Source organism: Carettochelys insculpta, chromosome 1 (assembly GCF_033958435.1).
Source record: "Carettochelys insculpta isolate YL-2023 chromosome 1, ASM3395843v1, whole genome shotgun sequence".
Lineage (NCBI taxonomy): Eukaryota > Metazoa > Chordata > Testudines > Carettochelyidae > Carettochelys > Carettochelys insculpta.
Window position 1 is genome coordinate 356478112 of NC_134137.1, and position 20454 is coordinate 356498565.

Sequence of the window (20454 nt, forward strand, 5' to 3'; positions counted from 1 at the left end):
ACGTAAGGAACATCATTGCTGTAAGTGCACCAAATATGTACAAGTGTGTTGTGTGAGTGGAGATCCCATAACTGAAAAAATGGGAAAGGCATTAAGTAGGCAATGCAGCATCACTTGCTGCAAGCGGGAGTTGGTTTTGCAAATTTAAAAAAGTGCTATTTGCATAACATGAAGTTGATAGGCATGAAACAGCACGGGGTTGTCCCTTGCAACGTGTTAAAATCTTTGAGGAAAAGGGTTATGTGCCCAAACAAGCTTTCAATGCTGATGACACTGTCTTGTTCTGGAAAAGGATGCTCACAAGAACATACTCTTCCAAGGGGAAAAGGACAGTGCTAGGCTACAAGGCAGCAAAAGACAGGCTGACCCTTCTCTGTGTCAGTGACTGGAGACTATGTTGCTGCATTTTGCACTATTAATAGGAAAGAATAAGCACAGTGCCAGTTTTTTGGACGTCCAACAGAAGGGCTTGGGTCACAGCTGATATATTTTTGGACTGGTTTCACAACAGTTTTGTCTGTGACGTAGAAAAATACCTATGGTCCGGAGTCTTGGATAGTGGCCCAGGACATGCTCCCCCACCCAATGCTTTGCAACTTGCCCATCCTGAAGAGCAAGTGTTTTTTCTGCCACCTAACACAACTTCCCTCATCCAGCATCTCGAGCAGTGTGTGATTGCTACTTTTAAAGTCTATTACACCAGGGGCACCTTTGCTTAGATTCGTAATAAGCCGGAAGCTGGTGAAACACTTGGTCTCAGACAGCGCTGGAAGGACTACAACATTGCTCACTGCACCTTTAACATCAAGGAGTCAGTTGACCTAATAAAGTCATCTTCCATCGATGCTTGTTGGGGAGAGTTGTGGAAGGTAGCTGACAGTGACATGTCTGATGTCCCATCTGTCTAAGTAATGATCATCAGGATTGTCAGAATGGCCCATGATGTGAGAGGAGGAGGGTTTTGAGGATGTGGAGGAAATCGGAGGTTGAGAAACTTGGTCACATTCAGAGGAATCGACTGATGAGGACCTAGCGGAACTTGTGACAAATGTTAGATGAGGATGAAGAGGAAAGGGAAGATAAACAGAAACCCAATTTAAATTTAAAACATTGGCTCATCTTCAGTTGCAGGAAGCAGTTCATTGACAAAATGTTTTGAACATGATCCCTGGAAGTTAAAAGGAACTTTGAAGCTGCAATACCAGGAAATTTTAAAGGACTTAAAGTACAAGACTAAATAGCATCCAGTTATGTGCTTGCTGAATCTACCTCTGTTAACCCTCTCCTTCCCAGAGGAACAAGTGCTAGGCAGTGAGTTTGAAGAACTGTTTTGGGTGATTTAAGGTTGAAGTTGGTTGTTATCTTTGTGTTCCAATTTGGTGACTGTTAAGTAATAAAAGTTCTTTGAAGACTGTGTGTTTGTGTCAAACACACCCCACCCCACCCCCATGCCATTTGTGGCTTTCTGTGGAACATAACCTTCGCAAATGGGGAGGCTTTCCTTTATAGTTCTGTGCCTGATACATTTTTCCTGTTGTTAAATTACCCCATCCCGCAATGCAAGTATCTCTTTTAATTTCACTTTGAGTATGTGTATTCAAATTCTCTTGTAGAAATGCAGTTTCGAGATTACTTCCAAAGTTCTTCCACTGATATCTCATGACAGAGTGTCAAAATCTCCAGTATACCAGTTTATATTTCTTGTGTCTGCATCAAAAATCTTCATAAAATATTTTATACTTAATTCTTTTTTCCTCTGCTTCATTAGTTTCAAACTCTCAAAGATAGCTACTGTACTTTTATTTTCATTGTGGAAAAGATTTATCAATTTTAATGGCTCTGAAGAAAAACTACCTCTATATAAGTGATACCTCTTTCTAGACTTCCTAACTCTTCAGTCATTTTAATATAAAGACAAATTTACATCCGTTTCATTTTACAGTAAATTGTATTGGCTATCCTTTTGTGTAGCTCATGGGTGTCCAACCTTTTGGCTTGCCTGGGCTGCATTGAGTGAAGAGGACTTGTCTTGGGCCGCATATAAAATATATAATACAGTTAATGTATATAAATCACATAATAATGTTAAAAGTTTACGATCTTGTGGGGCCGCATTACTAGCTGTCCAGGGCAGCATGCAGCCCGCGGGCCATGGGTTGGACACGCCTAGTATAGCTTATATAGTGCTGCCTAAAATGTTTCTTGGTTTCTTAAAAATTACACACTCTCTTCCAAACTTAGTGTAAATTGTATACTCGTTGCTCAAAATCCACTCCACTAATTTCACTGTAAACAAACTTGCAGAGGTGTCTTTGATCTTACCTTTGTTTTTTCCTCCCACAAGCCAAGTTGTAATTCCTTTTCAACCAATCAGATACTCCACTAGATGACTGCTTGTTTTTATAAACTGTAAGTAACTTACTGAATCAGTCATCAACATCAGTGTTTTATTTGGCCATGGAGCCCTTTTAAACGCAACAGAATTTAGCAGAAACCTCTTCCCAGGCTCATAACATAAGAACATAAGAGAACATAAGAATGGCCATACTGGGTCAGACCAAAGGTCCATCCAGCCCACCATCCCATCTGCTGACGGTGGCCAATGCCAGGTGCCCCAGAGAAGGAGAACAGAAGACAATGATCAAGTGATTTATCTCCTGCCATCCATCTCCTGCCCTTGTTCTGAAGGCTAGGGCACCATACTTTATCCCTGGCTAACAGCCATTTATGGACCTAACCTGCAAAAATTTATCAAGCTCTTTTTTAAACCCTAATAGAGTCCTGGCCTTCACAGCCTCCTCGGGCAAGGAGTTCCACAGGTTGACTGTGCGCTGTGTGAAGAAAAATTTCCTTTTATTAGTTTTGAACCTACTACCCATCAATTTCATTTGGTGTCCCCTAGTTCTTGTATTATGGGAAAAGGTAAATAATTTTTCTATATTCACTTTCTCCACACCATTCATGATTTTATATACCTCTATCATATCGCCCCTCAATCGCCTCTTTTCCAAACTGAAAAGTCCCAGTCTCTCTAGCCTCTCCCCATATGGGACCCGTTCCAAGCCCCTAATCATCTTAGTCGCCCTTTTCTGAACCTTTTCTAATGCCAATATATCTTTTTTGAGGTGAGGAGACCACATCTGCACGCAGTACTCAAGATGTGGGTGTACCATAGTTTTATATAGGGGAAGTATGATATCTTTTGTCTTATTATCGATCCCTTTTTTAATAATTCCTAACATCCTATTTGCCTTACTAACTGCCGCTGCACACTGCGTGGATGTCTTCAGAGAACTATCCACTATAACTCCAAGATCCCTTTCCTGATCTGTCGTAGCTAAATTTGACCCCATCATGTGGTACGTGTAATTTGGGTTATTTTTTCCAACATGCATTACCTTACACTTACCCACATTAAATTTCATTTGCCATTTTGCTGCTCAAAACTCTTTTCCCTCAAACCCCTCCCCCTCCAAGCTTTACCCACCTCAGTCCCCAAAGCCACCCCCTTATCCCCAAGCTTTACTCCACCCATTCCACAAATATACCACCCACCAGGCTTTTAACCCCTCTCCGCATCAAACCTTCCCCCCATCCCCTAGATTAACCTGCCTTAGCCCCAAACCAGCCCCTAAGACTAACCCATCTGTGATGCTGGTTGGGGATGCTATGCTGGGCAGCCACCTGGGCCCAGTGGAAGGAATGCTGGTGTGGAGGTGGTCTGCTGGCAAGGGTGAGCTGAGTCTCCCCCACCAGAGGAGTGTGACTGCTCTGTGAGCAGCGCAAGTGAGGGTCTCTGTGTGTCTCTCTGCCCTGCTGCTGCTGAAATAATGGAACTAAATTTAGTTGGTTTAACAGCTGGCTCCCTCCCACTGCCCTGTCAGCCATTAAATCAATTAAATTCAGTTCTGCTGTTTCAGCAGCAGCAGGGCGAGGAGTCAGCTATTGCAGAGGTGAGCAAACCTTTTACATGAGGCCCCACTTTTACGTGCCTACAATTAGCAAGGGCCCCCAACCTAAGCGGAAGTGAGGGGTGGTCCCCTGGAGGCTACGTGCAACACCCTGTCTGTGGCAGTGAAGGGAGCCAGCAAAGGTTGTGTGCACCCCTGCTTTAAGGTACCCTGCGATGCCTGACTGTTTTTGGAGATACAGACTAACATGGCTACCCTCCTGAGACTAATGAAAGGATTTTTTTAAAATGGTCCTCTGGCTTCCAAGCTTTTAGCATGCACTCAGTTCACATTTTCAAGGTTTTTCTCTGTAACTGTGAGGTCTAGAAACATACTTGAAAAAACAAAAGTTCTCAACAAAAAAAAAAAAAAAAAAGGTGATTCTCACACAATCACTTGACTCCAGGATCTGGCCCTTTAAGAAAAACACCAAAACACGTGAAACATGCAATAAAATCAGGAGAAGCAGCAATAGCAGACTAAAGTTAATGCATTCTAGTCAGGGCCCTAATTTTGTAATCAACCTGGGTTGGTGCATTACTTCAGGCAAATTGAAGTTCTAGGTTTTGATCACTACTGGACATACAGCCTTTTGCTTAAGGAGAGTTGGCTCAGTTCCAGGATTTGATAGAGCTGCTGGAACTAGGGATGCCAGGGTTTTCAGTTTGGTCCAAAAGCACTGAACATCCCCACTATAAAAACTGTTCCAGGCGCTCTGGGATTAGGGCCCCAATGAAGTACTGATTCTATCATCCAGATTTTTGTAAGCAGACCTGGTTCCAAGATTTACCACTTGCAATATCTCATTTCAGATTTGAGAACAGTGCAAGGCTTAGAATCAGCTTCCGCTCTGCAAAAACACATGGAGTTGGAGGGAGGGAAAAAACCCTAATGCCTGCAGAGAGGGAATGTGGCTATGCTGGTAAGGTGTGTGACTTGATCCAGCCACTTGCTGCTTTCTTTGCAGTTCAGTCTCTGGCCCCAGTCCCTTTAAGAAGCCCATTTCTTTGGTGTGAGCTGAGCTGCTGGGAAGCTTTGAGGATCTGACTGCTTTCAATCTCTCTGCTCCTCCCTTCCCTCCCCAGCCCTAATTGTAGGAAAGGAGCAGGCAGCTTGCATGAGCAGCTTGCTCCTTTGCAAGGGTTTGGGAAAAGACAGGGTGACCATATTCCCCTAGGCTAAATATGGGACACTCTGGGGGCAGGGACTGTCCCGGCTAAAATGGGACAGATGGTCACTTTGCAACAGGCAATGACTGCGCCCTTCTTCCCACTCAGACCTCTCACCTCCAGCCTGCGTCCAAACCCCTCACCCACTGCTGCACTCTACCTCCCACCCAAGCATCCAAACCCCTGCCCACTCCTGCGCCCTCCCTCCCAGCCAGACCCCCCACGCCCACCACAGCGCAATGGGGCTGGGGAGAGAAACAAGCTTGCAGCAGGTTCTTCAGGGCTCGCTGCTGTGGACTCCAGAGGGGCTTTGGACCTAGCCCCATGCTGCATAGAGCTCCAGCGTGGGGGGACTCTGGCCCTGCAGGGCATCCAGGGAGGCCTCAGCTCCACCCAGTACAAGGCTCTGGCCTGAGCTCTGTGATGCAGTGAGGGCTGGTGGGGGGGTGGCTCTGCCCTCTCACCACACAGAGCTCTGGCCCCAGGTCTGCAGCAGAGGCTGCCCCAGTAGGGCTCCAACCCCACCTCCACCCCAGACTTATGGCAGGACTCTCCAGAAGGGGAGCTCTGGCCCCATGGGAGGTCCAGGGCTCCAGCCGTGGCCCCATGATGTGATGGGGATTGGGGGCGGGGCGGAGGGACAAAGCTGTTCAGGGCTCCAGCTGCAGTAGGGCTCTGGCTTCACCCGAGCCCCACAGCGGAGACTGGGGGTGAGGGGCCTCCAGCGCTGTCCCAGCCCTACACTGTGATGGCCACAACTCCCCCTCTCCAGCCCCCACTTTCCAATCCCGGCACCTGAGAGAGGCTGGGGCTGGCAGTGGTATTCCAGTGGTGCAGCAGGTGAGGGAGCTACATTTTAAAAGGGTGATGGCTGGGAAAAAAAAGCTCTGCGAGTCTCCGACCAGCACAGGGAAAGGTCACCAGGTGGGAAGCCAAATATGGGAAAATTGGTCCCATTTAAAAATCAGTCGGGATGCAATTTTGGCTCCTTAAATATGGGACCATCCTGCCTAATATGGGATGGATGGTCACTTAAGAAAAGAGAATAGCAATCTGAGAGAGAAAAGAGAGGTGTCCAGGGAAAAGAGTTTGCTGGCTCTGGCTTTGTGTCAGAAGAGGAGAGAAACAGAGCTCCATGCCCCTCCTGTAGCTGTCGACCCCAGGGAATATTTGGTTTGTTTTTCTCTCCCAAACTCCCCACCACCCTTCCCCTGTTGTTATTTTGCAGAAGAGACGGAGGAAGATACCTGATGTAAGGGGCAGAAGGGCTGGCTTTGCATGGAGCTAGACTCCCAGAAGTGATGCAGCGGGGTGGAGAGATCACACTTCACCTTCCCTTTAGAAACTTCACGTCCCCCCCGGGGAGGAATGCCCACAATTCTGTGCACCCTTGAGCTATTGAAATGGAAATTTCTTACAGAACCCTTATTTTCACTTCACGGAACCCTGTGGTTCCATGGAACACCATTTGGGAAATACTGGTATAAATTAACCTTCATTGTAACAAAAACTGAACCTATGTTCACAATAATCTCATCATTAAATCTATGGAATAAATGTGTTCAAAATCTGACTAAATGTCATACAGACTTTTAGAGAAGAGGATGGCAGCAAAACTGCACTAGTGGTTGAGAGGGTTTGAGTATCAAAACACTGCATTCTTAAGATACTTTACCAAATGTGTCTATCTTGTTTTTCATGGTGGATTGATTTAATTCAAGGGCATTTAAATTAAGTTAATAAAAAAGCAAAGACACCTATGGCATCAGCATTGTGGTCTGTGACCATGGTGTTCTAAAATATTCTATGTAATATAAAATAAAAAATGACAGTGGCAAATGGGATCTTCAGATTTCTCTTACTGCAGCCTTCTGTGTTATATACTTGAGTGATTAGATTCTAAAGCTAGTTAACTAATTAAACAAGCCATATCCTTCGATAAGCCTTTTTTTCTAGCAACATCCAGCACAGCAAACATCTTGGGAATTTGCTTGTCAAATCACACTTATACTAAAAGGCATAGGGGAGAGTCTGGAAGAATGATGCATTGTAAAGTCAATTTATTTAAGTTACTAACCAATTTATCCATTCAGACATATTCACGTTTTTTCTCCCGATAAGCATTTTTCCTTATGATATTTCATTTTTGCAACTAGGCCCTGCATCATTTTCTTGTGTTACTTACACTTGACATGTTTTGCTTTTTTTTAACTAGGGTACAGATTTCTTCAAAATATTTCCAGTTACTGTCTCTGTTATGCGTAGAAGCAATGACGGTGGTTGTGTCAAAAGCGTGAGGGACTGTAGAAAGCTGTTCCCTGCATGCACTGAATGTCTTCCCTAATGTCTTCCCTTTTTAATTTCCAATCCCCTGTGCTGTTCCTGTCTGTGCTGCCTCTTTCCTTTCGTATTTATTGTCTCCCTGTCTTAAAGACAACCTCTTAACTAACTCCTCTGCTGTGCTTGATTAATGTCCACCACCACGTGAGCACAGAACAAAAACAGTCCTATCCAAGTTGTCTGTCTTTACACATGCTACTTTTTAGTTTGCTGAAAAAAGAAATTGAATGCCCAGAACTTCGATGAAGCTGGAGTTGGTATCTGGGCTGGACAGACTAGAGTCATTAATTCATATTTATGACATTGTAAGTGTATGTGTAGCATGTTTATGATGAGATGTAATTAAAACTTATTTTTAAATGAGAAATTTTAATTTTTTTTTACCTTTAATAAAAAAAAATCAAGATCCCATTAAAATAAAATATTTTTTAAAAAAACCTTGAATTTTTTTTTCCTGGGTTTTGTCTTCAGAAAATATTTTAGTAGGTGCCACAAGAAGGTCTGACCATTCTACAGATTGTCTGCAGTCAGCTGTGGGGAGGAAAGTGAGGGAAAAATTTGCTTTGAAGCTGTTTTAAGGGTTAAGGTTTATAAAAACTGGCCTTTTAAAAATTAGTATTTATAGTCTTATCTAAGTTACATTTTAGAAGGCTTCTCAACTATTTCCTTGTCTTTTATACTGTTGTGATGTGGTCCATAGCTGCTTTGTCAGCCATATTATACAACCATTTTTGGGAAGCATTTGAAGTGTTGCCCAAAATTTAGATTCATGTATGTTGGATTTTTCTGATTTTTCTTTTTGAGGTGTATCTGATGTGAAGCATAAAGAATTTATGTAATTACTCTTTTGCAGCTGTCTTGTAGAAGGAGATGTTAAGGAAGAAATCCTGCAGCCTCCAGAGCCTCACCCAGTACCGCCCATCTTAACACCATCTCCCCCTTCAGCTTACCCAACAGTCACTACTGTATGGCAGGACAATGATCGATACCATCCAAAGCCAGTTTTGCACATGGTTTCATCAGACCATTCAACAGACCTCAATGAAAACTATAATAAATCAACAGAACATTCAGGGAAAAATGACCCCACTGAACCTGTCGAGAAAAAGCTTGAACGCAATTTAAGTTTTGAAATTAAGAAAGTACCTCTTCAGGAGGGACCACGAAGCTTTGATGGGAGTACTCTTTTGAACCGAGGACATGCAATTAAAATTAAGTCTGCTTCATCTTGTGTAATGGATAAGAATTCTAAGCCACTGGAGTATAGTTCTGGAGATTCACTTGTAGACTCTTTTCAAAACTCTTGTGTGGAATACAGTGTGCCACAATCTAACAAAACATTAGTAGCTTCACTGGAAGGGCTGCAGAGTGCTCCACCAAGACCAGACCGTCTGCCTCTCAAAGAGAAAGGACATGCCACGTGGTCATTACATGGGCCTGAAAATGCACTGCCTACATCTGTGTCTGAGGCTGTGTCTTCAGATGTCTTAAGTCATGACATTAAAACTGCCTCTCCGGTACCAAACCCCATATCTCAAGTGGAACACTCTTCCAGTGACACAGTTGATCATCAGAGTAGTATGCTTCTAGTTAGAGCACCTCTCTGTTTTACTAATCCTCTTCATTCCGATGATTCTGACACAGATGAGATGAATGTTGATGGACCCATGACCAAAAGTATGTCTAATATTTCAACCGCAAGTGCCACAGTTTCTGCTTCCGCTAGTACAGAAAATATTTCTGCTAGAAAAGTATTACCAATGTCCATTGCTAGACAAGATATCCCAAGCATAATGCACTCTGAAGGGGAAAAAGGTAGGACTTTTTTGTATTTCAGATGTATTTGCCACTTTTTAAATAAATCTGTAGAGTGGGAAATGTTTAATTGTACAACATTGATAGCATGGCTGTTTCTGCAACAGTTTAATTTCCCCATCTTCTTTTCTCCCATGAGTTAAATATAACCCTGTTGTATTGTTACTACAAACCTGGAAAAACTGCCTCACGTGCTGTATTGAGAAATATTAATTTATTCCATTAATAGCTTTTTTCTACCTTTTTTAATGGTCTCATTCTTCTCACTTGAAATTAAGTTGCCCATTCCTTCTACCACTTTGTCTACACAGAATTATTAGTGTAATTTTTTTTGTGTCATTAACAAATATCACAGTCTGCTAAATTTTGGCTGTCCCGTTCAAGTTTGGATAACTCTTTTGTGGTTGAAAACATAGCCATAGTAGACACTTCTGAGGAATTTAAAGTATATTTGAATAAAACAGTCCTCATTGCTTTATCACTCTTTGACAAACCTATTACATTGTTAACAGATAATGTGTTTCTAATACTAGGGTGGGCTCTATCATTTCTGTAGCTCACTACACCAGAAAGGGGCAGGGGCCTTGGGAGTAGTAAAAATAGGTGTGTTCATGTAAAATTGTTTGTTTTCAGTGTTTCTGCTCAGTCTTTTTGTGCTCTCATCCAGTGCTGTTGCTATGTCTATTTTGCTACTGACATTCCCAAGTTGTTATAATATTCAAGTCTGACTCCTCATGTTTGAACATGTTAGCCATATTTCTTCTCTTATGGATACTGTGAGGATATATAGATCAAATGTAATAATGTGGATATGCAAACTGTGATCTAAAAGTGATGACTGACAAGAACACAGTACCTAGAGGCTTGTTCCATGGATTTGCTGTATCAGAAGAGAGAAAGAGAGAGTATACTTAAAAATGAAGGCTGAACTGTGATTTCTAGATGACTTGATAAAACATATTTTACATTGTTGTAGATTCTGGTTTCTGTCAGGTATGTACTGCGTGGTCATTGTGGGTTCATCTCTCTCTCTTGTATTATGCTGATTGAAGCAAATTTGGTCAAGTGCAGTTCATCCTGGTAACCAGTTGTTGTATTAGAGAATATGGTGCTTCAAAAACATTCAATGGGTGGTCTTAAAATGAAGTTTATAAATTGCACTTAATGTTCTTGAATGGATGGTTAGGCTTGAAGCTTTGATTGTGTGACTAAGATTTTCAGTCCTGCAGTAATAATTGGGCCTTTCTGACAAATGAATTCAAATGGAGCAGGCCCCAGTAGATCACCACCCCCAAGCTGAAGGATTTCTTTGTATTTGGTGGGAAACCTCTTAAAATGCAACCATACAGAGGTGATCAGGTGTCACAATGACATGCTCCCTGGTGGGCAAGGTGAGGATCTATGGTGTCCCACTAGGGCTATGGAGCCTGTTAATCATAGAACACTAGGACTGGAAGGGACCTCGAGAGGCCATCAAGTCCAGCCCGCTGCCCCAATGGCCGGGCCAAGTACTATCGAAACCATCCCTGATAGATGTCCATCTAACCTGTTCTTAAATATCTCCAGCGATGGAGATTCCACAACCTCCCTTGGCAATTTATTCCACTGTTTGACCGCCCTGACAGTTAGGAACTTTTTCCTAATGTCCAACCTAAACCTCCCTTACTGCAGTTTAAGCCCGTTGCCTCTTGTTCTATTCTCAGAGGCCAAGAAGAACAAGTTTTCTCCTTCCTCCTTATGACTCCCTTTTAGATACCTGAAGACTGCTATCATGTCGCCCCTCAATCTTCTCTTTTCCAAACTAAACAAGCCCAATTCTTTCAACCTTTTTTCATAGGTCACATTCTCTAGACCTTTAATCATTCTTGTCGCTCTTTTCTGGACCCTCTCTAGTTTCTTCACATCTTTTTTGAACTGCGGTGCCCAGAACTGGACACAGTACTCCAGCTGAGGCCTAACCAGCACAGAGTAGAGCAGAAGAATGACTTCTCGTGTCTTGTTCACAACACACCTGTTAAAGCATCCCAGAATCATGTTTGCTTTTTTTGCAACAGCATCACACTGTTGACTCATATTTAGCTTGTGGTCCACTATAATCCCTAGATTTCTTTCTGCTATAGTCATTCCTAGACAGTCTCTCCCCATTCTGTATGTGTGAAACTGATTGTTCCTTCCTAAGTGGAGCACTTTGCATTTGTCCTTATTAAACTTCATCCTGTTTACCTCAGACCATTTCTCCAATTTATCTAGATCATTTTGAATTATGACCCTATCCTCCAAAGTAGTGGCAACCCCTCTTAGCTTGGTATCATCTGCAAACTTAATAAGCGTACTTTCTATGCCAATATCTAAATCATTTGATGAAGACATTGAACAGAACTGGTCCTAACACAGACCCCTGAGGACCCCCACTTTTTATACTTTTCCAGCAGGATTGAGAACCATTAAGAACTACTCTCTGGGTACAGTTATCCAGCCAGTTATGCACCCACCTTAGAGTAGCCTCATCTAAATTGTATTTGCCTAGTTTTTTGATAAGAATATCATGAGACCATATCAAATGCTTTACTAAAGTCTAGGTAGACCACATCTACCGCTTCTCCCCTATTCACAAGGCTCGTTATCCTATCAAAGAAAGCTGTCAGATTAGTTTGACAAGATTTATTCTTTACAAATCCATGCTGGCTGTTTCCTATTACCTTGCCACCTTCCAAGTGCTTGCAGATGATTTCTTTAATTACCTGTTCCATTATCTTTCCTGGCACTGAAGTTAAGCTGACTGGCCTGTAGTTTCCTGGGTTATTCTTATTTCCCTTTTTATAGATGGGCACTATATTTGCCCCTTTTCCAGTCTTCTGGAATCTCTCCTGACTCCCATGATTTTTCGAAGATGATAGCTAAAGGCTCAGATACCTCCTCTGTCAGCTCCTTGAGTATTCTAGGGTGCATTTCATCAGGCCCTGGTGACTTGCAGACATCTAATTTTCTAAGTGATTTTTAAATTGTTCTTTTTTTATTTCAACTTCTAACCCTACCCCTTTCCCACTAGCATTTACTATGTTGGGCATTCTTTCATCAGACTTCTCAGTGAAGACTGAAACAAAGAAGTCATTGAGCATCTCTGCCATTTCCAAGTTCCCTGTTACTGTTTCTCCCTCCTCACTGAGCAATGGCCCTACCCTGTCCCTGGTCTTCCTCTTGTTTCTAATATATTTATAAAAAGCTTTCGTGTTTCCCTTTATGCCTGTAGCTAGTTTGAGCTCATTTTGTGCCTTAGCCTTTCTAATCTTTCTCCTGCATTCTTGTGGTGTTTGCCTATATTCATCCTTTGTAATTTTTCCTTGTTTCCATTTTTTATACAATTCCTTTTTTATTTTGAGCTCGTGCAAGATCTCCTGGTTAAGCCAAGGTGGTCTTTTTCCATATTTTCTATCTTTCCTGTACAGTGGGATAGCTTGCTTTTGGGCCCTTAATGTCCCTTTGAAAAACTGCCAACTCTCCTCAGCTGTTTTTCCCCTCAGCTTTGCTTCCCATGGGACCTTACCTACCAGCTCTGAGTTTACCAAAATCTGCCCTCCTGAAATCCACTATCTCTATTCTGCTGTTTTCTGTTCTACCCTTCCTTAGGATTGTGAACTCTATGATTTCATGATCACTTTTTCACCCAAGCTGCCTTCCACCTTCAAATTCTCTACCAATTTCTCCCTCCCTATTTGTTAAAATCAGATCTGGAACAGCTTCCCCTGATGTTTCAAACAACTCTTTCATTGGGTAAGAACATAAGAACATAAGAACATAAGAATGGCCATACTGGGTCAGACCAAAGGTCCATCAAGCCCAGCATCCCATCTGCCGACGGTGGCCAATGCCAGGTGCCCCAGAGAAGGAGAACAGAAGACAAGTGATTTATCTCCTGCCATCCATCTCCTGCCCTTGTTATGAAGGCTAGGGCACCATACTTTATCCCTGGCTAATAGCCATTCATGGACCTGACCTGCAAAAATTTATCAAGCTCTTTTTTAAACCCTAATAGAGTCCTGGCCTTCACAGCCTCCTCGGGCAAGGAGTTCCACAGGTTGACTGTGCGCTGTGTGAAGAAAAATTTCCTTTTATTAGTTTTGAACCTACTGCCCATCAATTTCATTTGGTGTCCCCTAGTTCTTGTATTATGGGAAAAGGTAAATAATTTTTCTATATTCACTTTCTCCACACCATTCATGATTTTATATACCTCTATCATATCGCCCCTCAATCGCCTCTTTTCCAAACTGAAAAGTCCCAGTCTCTCTAGCCTCTCCCCATATGGGACCCTTTCCAAGCCCCTAATCATCTTAGTCGCCCTTTTCTGAACCTTTTCTAATGCCAATATATCTTTTTTGAGGTGAGGAGACCACATCTGCACGCAGTACTCGAGATGTGGGCGTACCATAGTTTTATATAGGGGAAGTATGATATCTTTTGTCTTATTATCGATCCCTTTTTTAATAATTCCTAACATCCTATTTGCCTTACTAACTGCCGCTGCACACTGCGTGGATGTCTTCAGAGAACTATCCACTATAACTCCAAGATCCCTTTCCTGATCTGTCGTAGCTAAATTTGACCCCATCATGTAGTACGTGTAATTTGGGTTATTTTTTCCAACATGCATTACCTTACACTTACCCACATTAAATTTCATTTGCCATTTTGCTGCCCAATCACTCAGTTTGCTGAGATCTCCTTGTAGTTCTTCACAATCCCTTTTGCTTTTGACTGTCCTGAACAACTTGGTGTCATCTGCAAACTTTGCCACCTCACTGCTTACCTCATTTTCTAGATCATTGATGAACAAGTTGAACAGGATCGGTCCCAGGACTGAGCCCTGGGGAACACCACTAGTTACCCCCCTCCATTGTGAAAATTTACCATTTATTCCAACCCTTTGTTTTCTGTCTTTTAACCAATTTCCGATCCATGAAAGGACCTTTCCTCCTATCCCATGACCACCTAATTTACATAAAAGCCTTTGGTGTGGTATTTATTTTGCTTAGTCTAAACCTATTATACTAGGTTCTTTTAGCTTTACAGCTCCTGGAAAACAGTCCTTACCCACTTCATATTAAGCATAACAATTAACATAAATATACTGCCCTCCTTGTGCCTACCCTCTGTTAGAATTTTATAAAGCTGCTTGCAGCTCATCCCAGTTTTTCTCTTTCAAGGCACGCCTCTGGGTCTTTCTGCTGTTCTTCACATCCAGATAAAATTTATTTCTGCCCTTAGCTTTCCTTTTTTCTGGTGTAATTTCCTGCTTTTCAGAGCTCGATACTCTTTATCCTGCTCTCCCTGGCCCTAAGTTCTAAGGAGCTATTATGCAGTTTTTTCCTGAGGCAGAATCCTTCCTCATTCCTTTCCAAGCTCTCTTGCCTTGTCTTTTCTCTAATTATACTCCCAGTCAGGTCCTCTTTCTGCCTCAGGCTCCCAGCTGAGTTTACTACTTCTAGTTTCCAGAGAAGCTGGACTCACTTTGTTTAAGAAGCCTGACACACTATGGCATAACTGTTCCAAAGCTATTATGATGCTTATTTGATTATAGCACTTTAGGATTTTTAATTGGTGGCACTTTCATCTCAAAGAAGAGACAATACACATTTGACCTTTTCTTGCCCATACTAGAAAAATTGGGCACTGTTACAGGCATGCCAGCAAGTCCATACGTCAGGTTTCCAGCGGTGCACCAGTGCTCATACATTATGTGACTGTCATTTGAGTTGAGTATGACATTGCCAGTTTAGAGGAAAGTACTGGCATAACAGCTGCAACGGTACACTTAATGCATTACAGTGAACTCATCATTGTGTAGGTGCTTTTGTATTGTACCAGGGTTGCACATGCTTGGGATGCTAGTACATATGTTTTCACAATCCTTGGAGTTATCAGGCCACTTGGGTAGTACATCAGAAGAAAGCATCATACAAATGTTTTACCGTATGGTTTGCAGGTGTCCATTTATTAATGAGAACTTGGAGCAACCAGCAGATTACTCTTAGCTGACCTCATTCATAAGACTGTTTTATGGCTGGGTTCCAAATGTCATGCCAAGCAAAGTATTATTAATTCTGGGAGAAGATCAAGGGCCTGAAGGTCCTGTGAAGTAAGGCCTGGGATGATGATGATTGCTGCACAGTGGAGTAGAAGATAACTCCTTTTATGAGGAAATAATGATAATTTCAGTATATAGTCTATAGTCATTCATTTTGGACAGCACCAAAAAGCCTGGCAATGTGCTGTTGAAGGACAGATAGAAAGGACATGCATGGTCCAAATCCAGAACCAAAGGCTTATCCAAAACTGTTCTGAAGATATTTTTGCAGAGCATCTGTCTCTAGAGACAAGATGTATGAGCAAGTTTTGAACAAGGACTTTGGAAGGGAATGGTCCTCTACACAAGATATACTGCTTTTAGCTTACTCCTCTGAAATAAAGGTTACAAGAGCTTACAGTGATAGCTTAACAATGGGAAGAGGCAGGTATTTGTAGTCACTTTTTGTTCTGTGATTAACACTTTGGAAAAAGGAAGTTGTTAAAATTCAAAATGCTCTGACTTTCTATTAGGGTGAGAGAGTTAACTGTATGTTCTCTGGAAATATCCAGTAGGTGTTCCAGCAAAACTGGGAGAGACAAGATCTCATGTTCCCCATTATTTCAAATGCAGCAAGTGAGTGAAAATAAGAACCTGAAAGTTTTATAAATATAATGAATAAAAAAGGCCCAAATTCAGTTCTCTTTTAAAAAAAAAAAACAAAAAAAAACCCTTTTACCCTTTACCCATTATCTTCAAACTTTAAATTTAAAAGAGAAATGAATGCTGCTTTTATGATATTACTTGATACTTCAAGGGTTGTCGGTACATTAATATGCCTTCTGACTTGCCCCTTATTTCTCTGTTTAGAAATCATTTTACATCAAAGCCACAATTTGGAAATATTAGTTACACCAAGATAGTGAACCACAAAGAGCAGATGCTTGACCCATCCCTGTTAAGGCACAGAGAAAGAGGTGAAATTATGACCATCAGAAAGGTGTGAAAATGGATAGTACTGAAATTCAATAAACTCAGGAAACAAAAGTTTGAGGACAGTCAACATTTTTTTGTGTAAATTCAGGAAAGAGAACAGAGAAGATGTAGTGGAATACATCTATTGTGGTATGGAAATGAGCCTACCTGGGGGGAAAAAATAATAAAAGGAGCTGTTAATGGGAAATACGTGCAGAACCAGTGGCAATTTGCTGTTTATTCCTCTCTGGATCTCTGCACCGTATGCATTATGTTCCAGATCTTCAGTATTGTCCCATTAGACACGAGCACTATCTGTTGCATTGTCCCTTCTTACCTGCTTCTTCCTGGTCATTCCCGTGCAACTCTGCCCCTCATCAGAATCAGGAAAAAAGAAAGTGAGAACTTCACAGAAGATGCAGTTCCTGTCCCTATGGTATCTACTTACAAATCGTGTTTTGCATTGATTACTTTAGCTGATGTGTGTTGTTTAGCTCATGTGTTATTTAAATAAAGATGTTTTTTGGTATATCTGTTAAATTACTTTCCCGAATGAAAAGTTTACCCTTTGATAGTATCGTTTAAATCTCGTGGGACACCAGACTACTTCAGTTTCATTCTTAATCAAAACCGTATACATTTACAATATTGAGAATCAGCAACAGCTATTACATAAAGTTAAACTGCCTGCCTGCAAAGAGACAGTATTTAGTAACAAATAGTAATATTCTCTAATCTCCAGGGCTGTGTCTAAACTAGACTGTACTGCCGACATAAGTGCAGTGTACACACTTCTGTCGACACAGAGGGCTTCCAGTTGCTGGGCAGCCCTGTTTACAGAGCTGCCATTCTGCTTTCTGCCACCAGAGGGCAGTGCAGTCTGGTAGTTCTCTGTTGATAGGGCAAGTTGTGTGTAGCAGCAATCTGTCGACAGATGTATCTAGTGTAGACGTAGCCCAGGAGAATACTATCTTGTCAAATAAGATTTGTCCATTCAGTTTTGCTTCCATTTTGCAAAAAGGCCATGGAAATGAATGACTAAGTTTCTAAAGGAACTGATCTATTTTGTCTCCCTCTGCCCTCAAAACTTCCATGAGCTTGTAGAAATTTTTTCCAAATCTCTAGCAAGACATTGTTTCAGAAACCTGAAATTGTGGGCTAAAAACTCATACGGCAGTCTGCTCATGTAGATAAAACAAAATGGCTACATGAATAGACTGTACTATTGCTAGTGGCACTGCTGCAACTATCAAGATTCAAGAAGCAATAGCAGAACACTCCAGTACAGAGGTATCCTAATTCTTTCTACATTCAAAGTAATGCAAAACATTTTTGCTCCTTTGCTCTAAACAGACACTTTTTTTTTTTTGTATTACGGGTTTTGAGCTTCTTAGTAAAATGGTTTCAAATACGCTTACCAGATAGTCTCCCTCCCTCCAAGAACAAACTGAAGGACACTAGGTATCTAAATAGAAGTTTTTCATTTCATGTTTGATTTTGTGGAACACAGTCAGTGAGCTAATCACGGAACAACATGGAGGACTTCTCTCTCCGCTGCTGGGAGATTGATGCTATGGCAGTCAGTCCACCAGAGGATCAATTTATCAGATTTAGTGAAGACCCATTAAATCAACCACAAATTGTTCTCCTGAGTTTTGCAATCCTCTGAATGGGAAGCATAAGTTAAGTGGATAGGAGAATTTCTCACTTCCACCCAGCATGGTGTAGACACAACAGTAAGTCAACCTAAGCTACGTTGACTCCAGCTACATTCTTTACGTAGCTGGGGTTGCTTAACTTAGGTAAACTTAACCCCCTAGACCTGCCTAAAAACTGTTCTTCCTCCAAGGAATTTGTACACTAAATATGAGACTGATAGAAGACATGGGTTCATTTGATGTATAAACCTATTATATCTTGATTTTGCTTTAAACTTTTCTTTACGCGATGCTTTATACTGAGGACATGTAAAAACTGATTGAATAATTGTTAAAGTTCTGTTCTATTTAGATAACCTAGAGTGAAGTAGCTTTGTTTAACAATAATACAAATTTTGCTTCAGATGCTGATGTGAGTGAAGATTCCACTCCTCCACTACCAGAAAGAACCCCAGAATCTTTTTTATTAGCAAGTGATCACAGTGAGTCTCATTTCTTTATTCTGTTTTACAGGTATGGTGGAATAAAATAATCTGGAATAAAACCAGTACAGTACATTAGTTCTTTGAGTGCTGCTCATGTAGACTCCATTGTATGTGTGACCACCCACATGCATGGTCATCAGAGATTTTTGCCTTGATGGTATCTGTGAGGCTGGCCATATTGCTTGATTGAGTGCAACACACGTGCTGGAAAATTGGGTGCTGCTGACTCTGTGCCCTCTCAGCTCTTTCTTACGGTGTTGGAGTTAAGTCTCAGCAGGGACTTTGCCCCTGGAACAACATGCCCCAATATCTGGGCTTTAAATCCTGCAATTTCTGCAACAGGAATCCCTGTTAACAACTTCCATGGCAGCTGCATCAAGTGCCTGGAAGGTGTGCATGTCCAAGAGAACTGCTGGATTTGTAAGAACTCTCTCCCTCACATGGAAAAGGAGAGAGAGAGAGATCAGATTCAGGACTTTTTCTGGAATCCATCCTCTGCCTGGCATCCAAGCCAGCGCAGAATGAGTTACCCAGCACATTGTCATCAATGTGAAATGCACCGCCAGCACCAGTGCCTGCCCAACACAGTTCTTCATTGCTGATACCTAGGAAGAGGGCAAAGGACCACTGCATTCTGGCATCGATTGTGGGGGGAGGGGCAGTTGATGAAGCTGCCCTGACTTACCTACTCTCACTGGAGCCCCGCTGTTAACCATCTCCAGCTGGAGCCATTACCCTGGGAAAAGGTCCTCTTCGGTCTCCTGTGAGTGGGACTGGACCCATCCTCCTGCTAGCACCAGTGCCTTTTTGAACTCATGTGCTGAAGGAGCATAGCCCTCCACCTTTGTTGGTAGTATGTCCAGTACTGCAACTAAGGATTCCCAAGAAGGCAAGCCAGTCGATAAGGCTCCCCAGGGAGCGGTGGAGCACCACCGAACCCTCAAGACAAAGGTGCACTCTCCATCTCTGTGTTGACAGACTGACTGCACCAACAGGTGCTGGTGCCATCTAAATTGCTGAAAGTCTTCATCCTGACTCAGTTCCCAGTTACTGAAGCCTGGGAAATGATCTCCTTCTGCTTTCTACACCATCAGTACCAGTCACCTCAGAGAGAACACCAGTCTGGAGTCACTGGATGCTTCAGCCCATCTCCTTGACCCCAGAAAGAAGGCAGTCACAAACTAGTGGCAGCATTGGAACAGCAGTAACCAGAGAGGATTTTCGCACATCTCCTGGTCCAGGGCAGGTCTCTTTGCTCATCCCATGATGGTGCATTTCTTGAAAGGGTTGGAGTACCTCTACCTGCACATCCAGGAGCCAGTCCCACCTCTTTGAGACTTGAATCTTATGCTGTCCAGGCTCGTGGCCCTTCCTTTGTACACTTAGCTTCCTGCTTTCTCCTTCTGTCTTGGAAGGTTTATTTTTTGGTTGCTATAATGTCTACCCTTAAGGTGTCAGAGGTCAGGGTGATCACTTTGGAACTGCCCTGTATGGTCTCCGTCAAGGAGCTGTGCTCTCACCTGGTGTTCCTGCCCAAGTTTGTTTCCCAGTTTCATACTGGTCCTCTGCCCTATATGTTGAAGGAGCAATGGAAGCTCACACCCTGGACATCTGGTGAGTTCTGTCTTGCCGCGTAGATGGAACAAACCATTCTGTAAGTAATGGTTTTGGTACAGAGGCAGAGAGTATGAAAGGCCATGTGGGGATGAGCTGGCAAAGATACCCATGCTGGCAGTTGTAATGCCTCACTCAGTTAGAGTTCAGACATCATTGGCAGCCTTCCTGATACAAATGCTGATCCAAGAAATCTGTCAGGCCCCAACCTGGTAGTCTGTCTTCACTTTCACATCACATTATGTGCTGACCCAGCAAGCTTGAGACAAGGATGGTATTGGCAGAACAGTACTACAATCTGTAATGTTGTGAGCCTGCTTGCAAGGATTTTGTTTGAGTTGACTACAACGGAATTGACATGAGCAAGTATTTGAAGAAGAAGAA

General features: G+C 42.3%; 1 protein-coding gene across 2 annotated transcripts in view; it reads left to right on the forward strand.

The window, feature by feature from the left end:
- PTPN12 (protein tyrosine phosphatase non-receptor type 12) overlaps nucleotides 1-20454 on the forward strand; it is a 181311-nt gene that overhangs the window by 137134 nt on the left and 23723 nt on the right. For both annotated transcript variants that reach the window (XM_075017187.1, XM_075017178.1), the window contains exons 13-14: nucleotides 8313-9274; nucleotides 18376-18453. In XM_075017187.1, coding sequence (XP_074873288.1) covers nucleotides 8313-9274; nucleotides 18376-18453 — 1040 coding nt within the window. The remainder of the gene's footprint in view (nucleotides 1-8312; nucleotides 9275-18375; nucleotides 18454-20454) is intronic.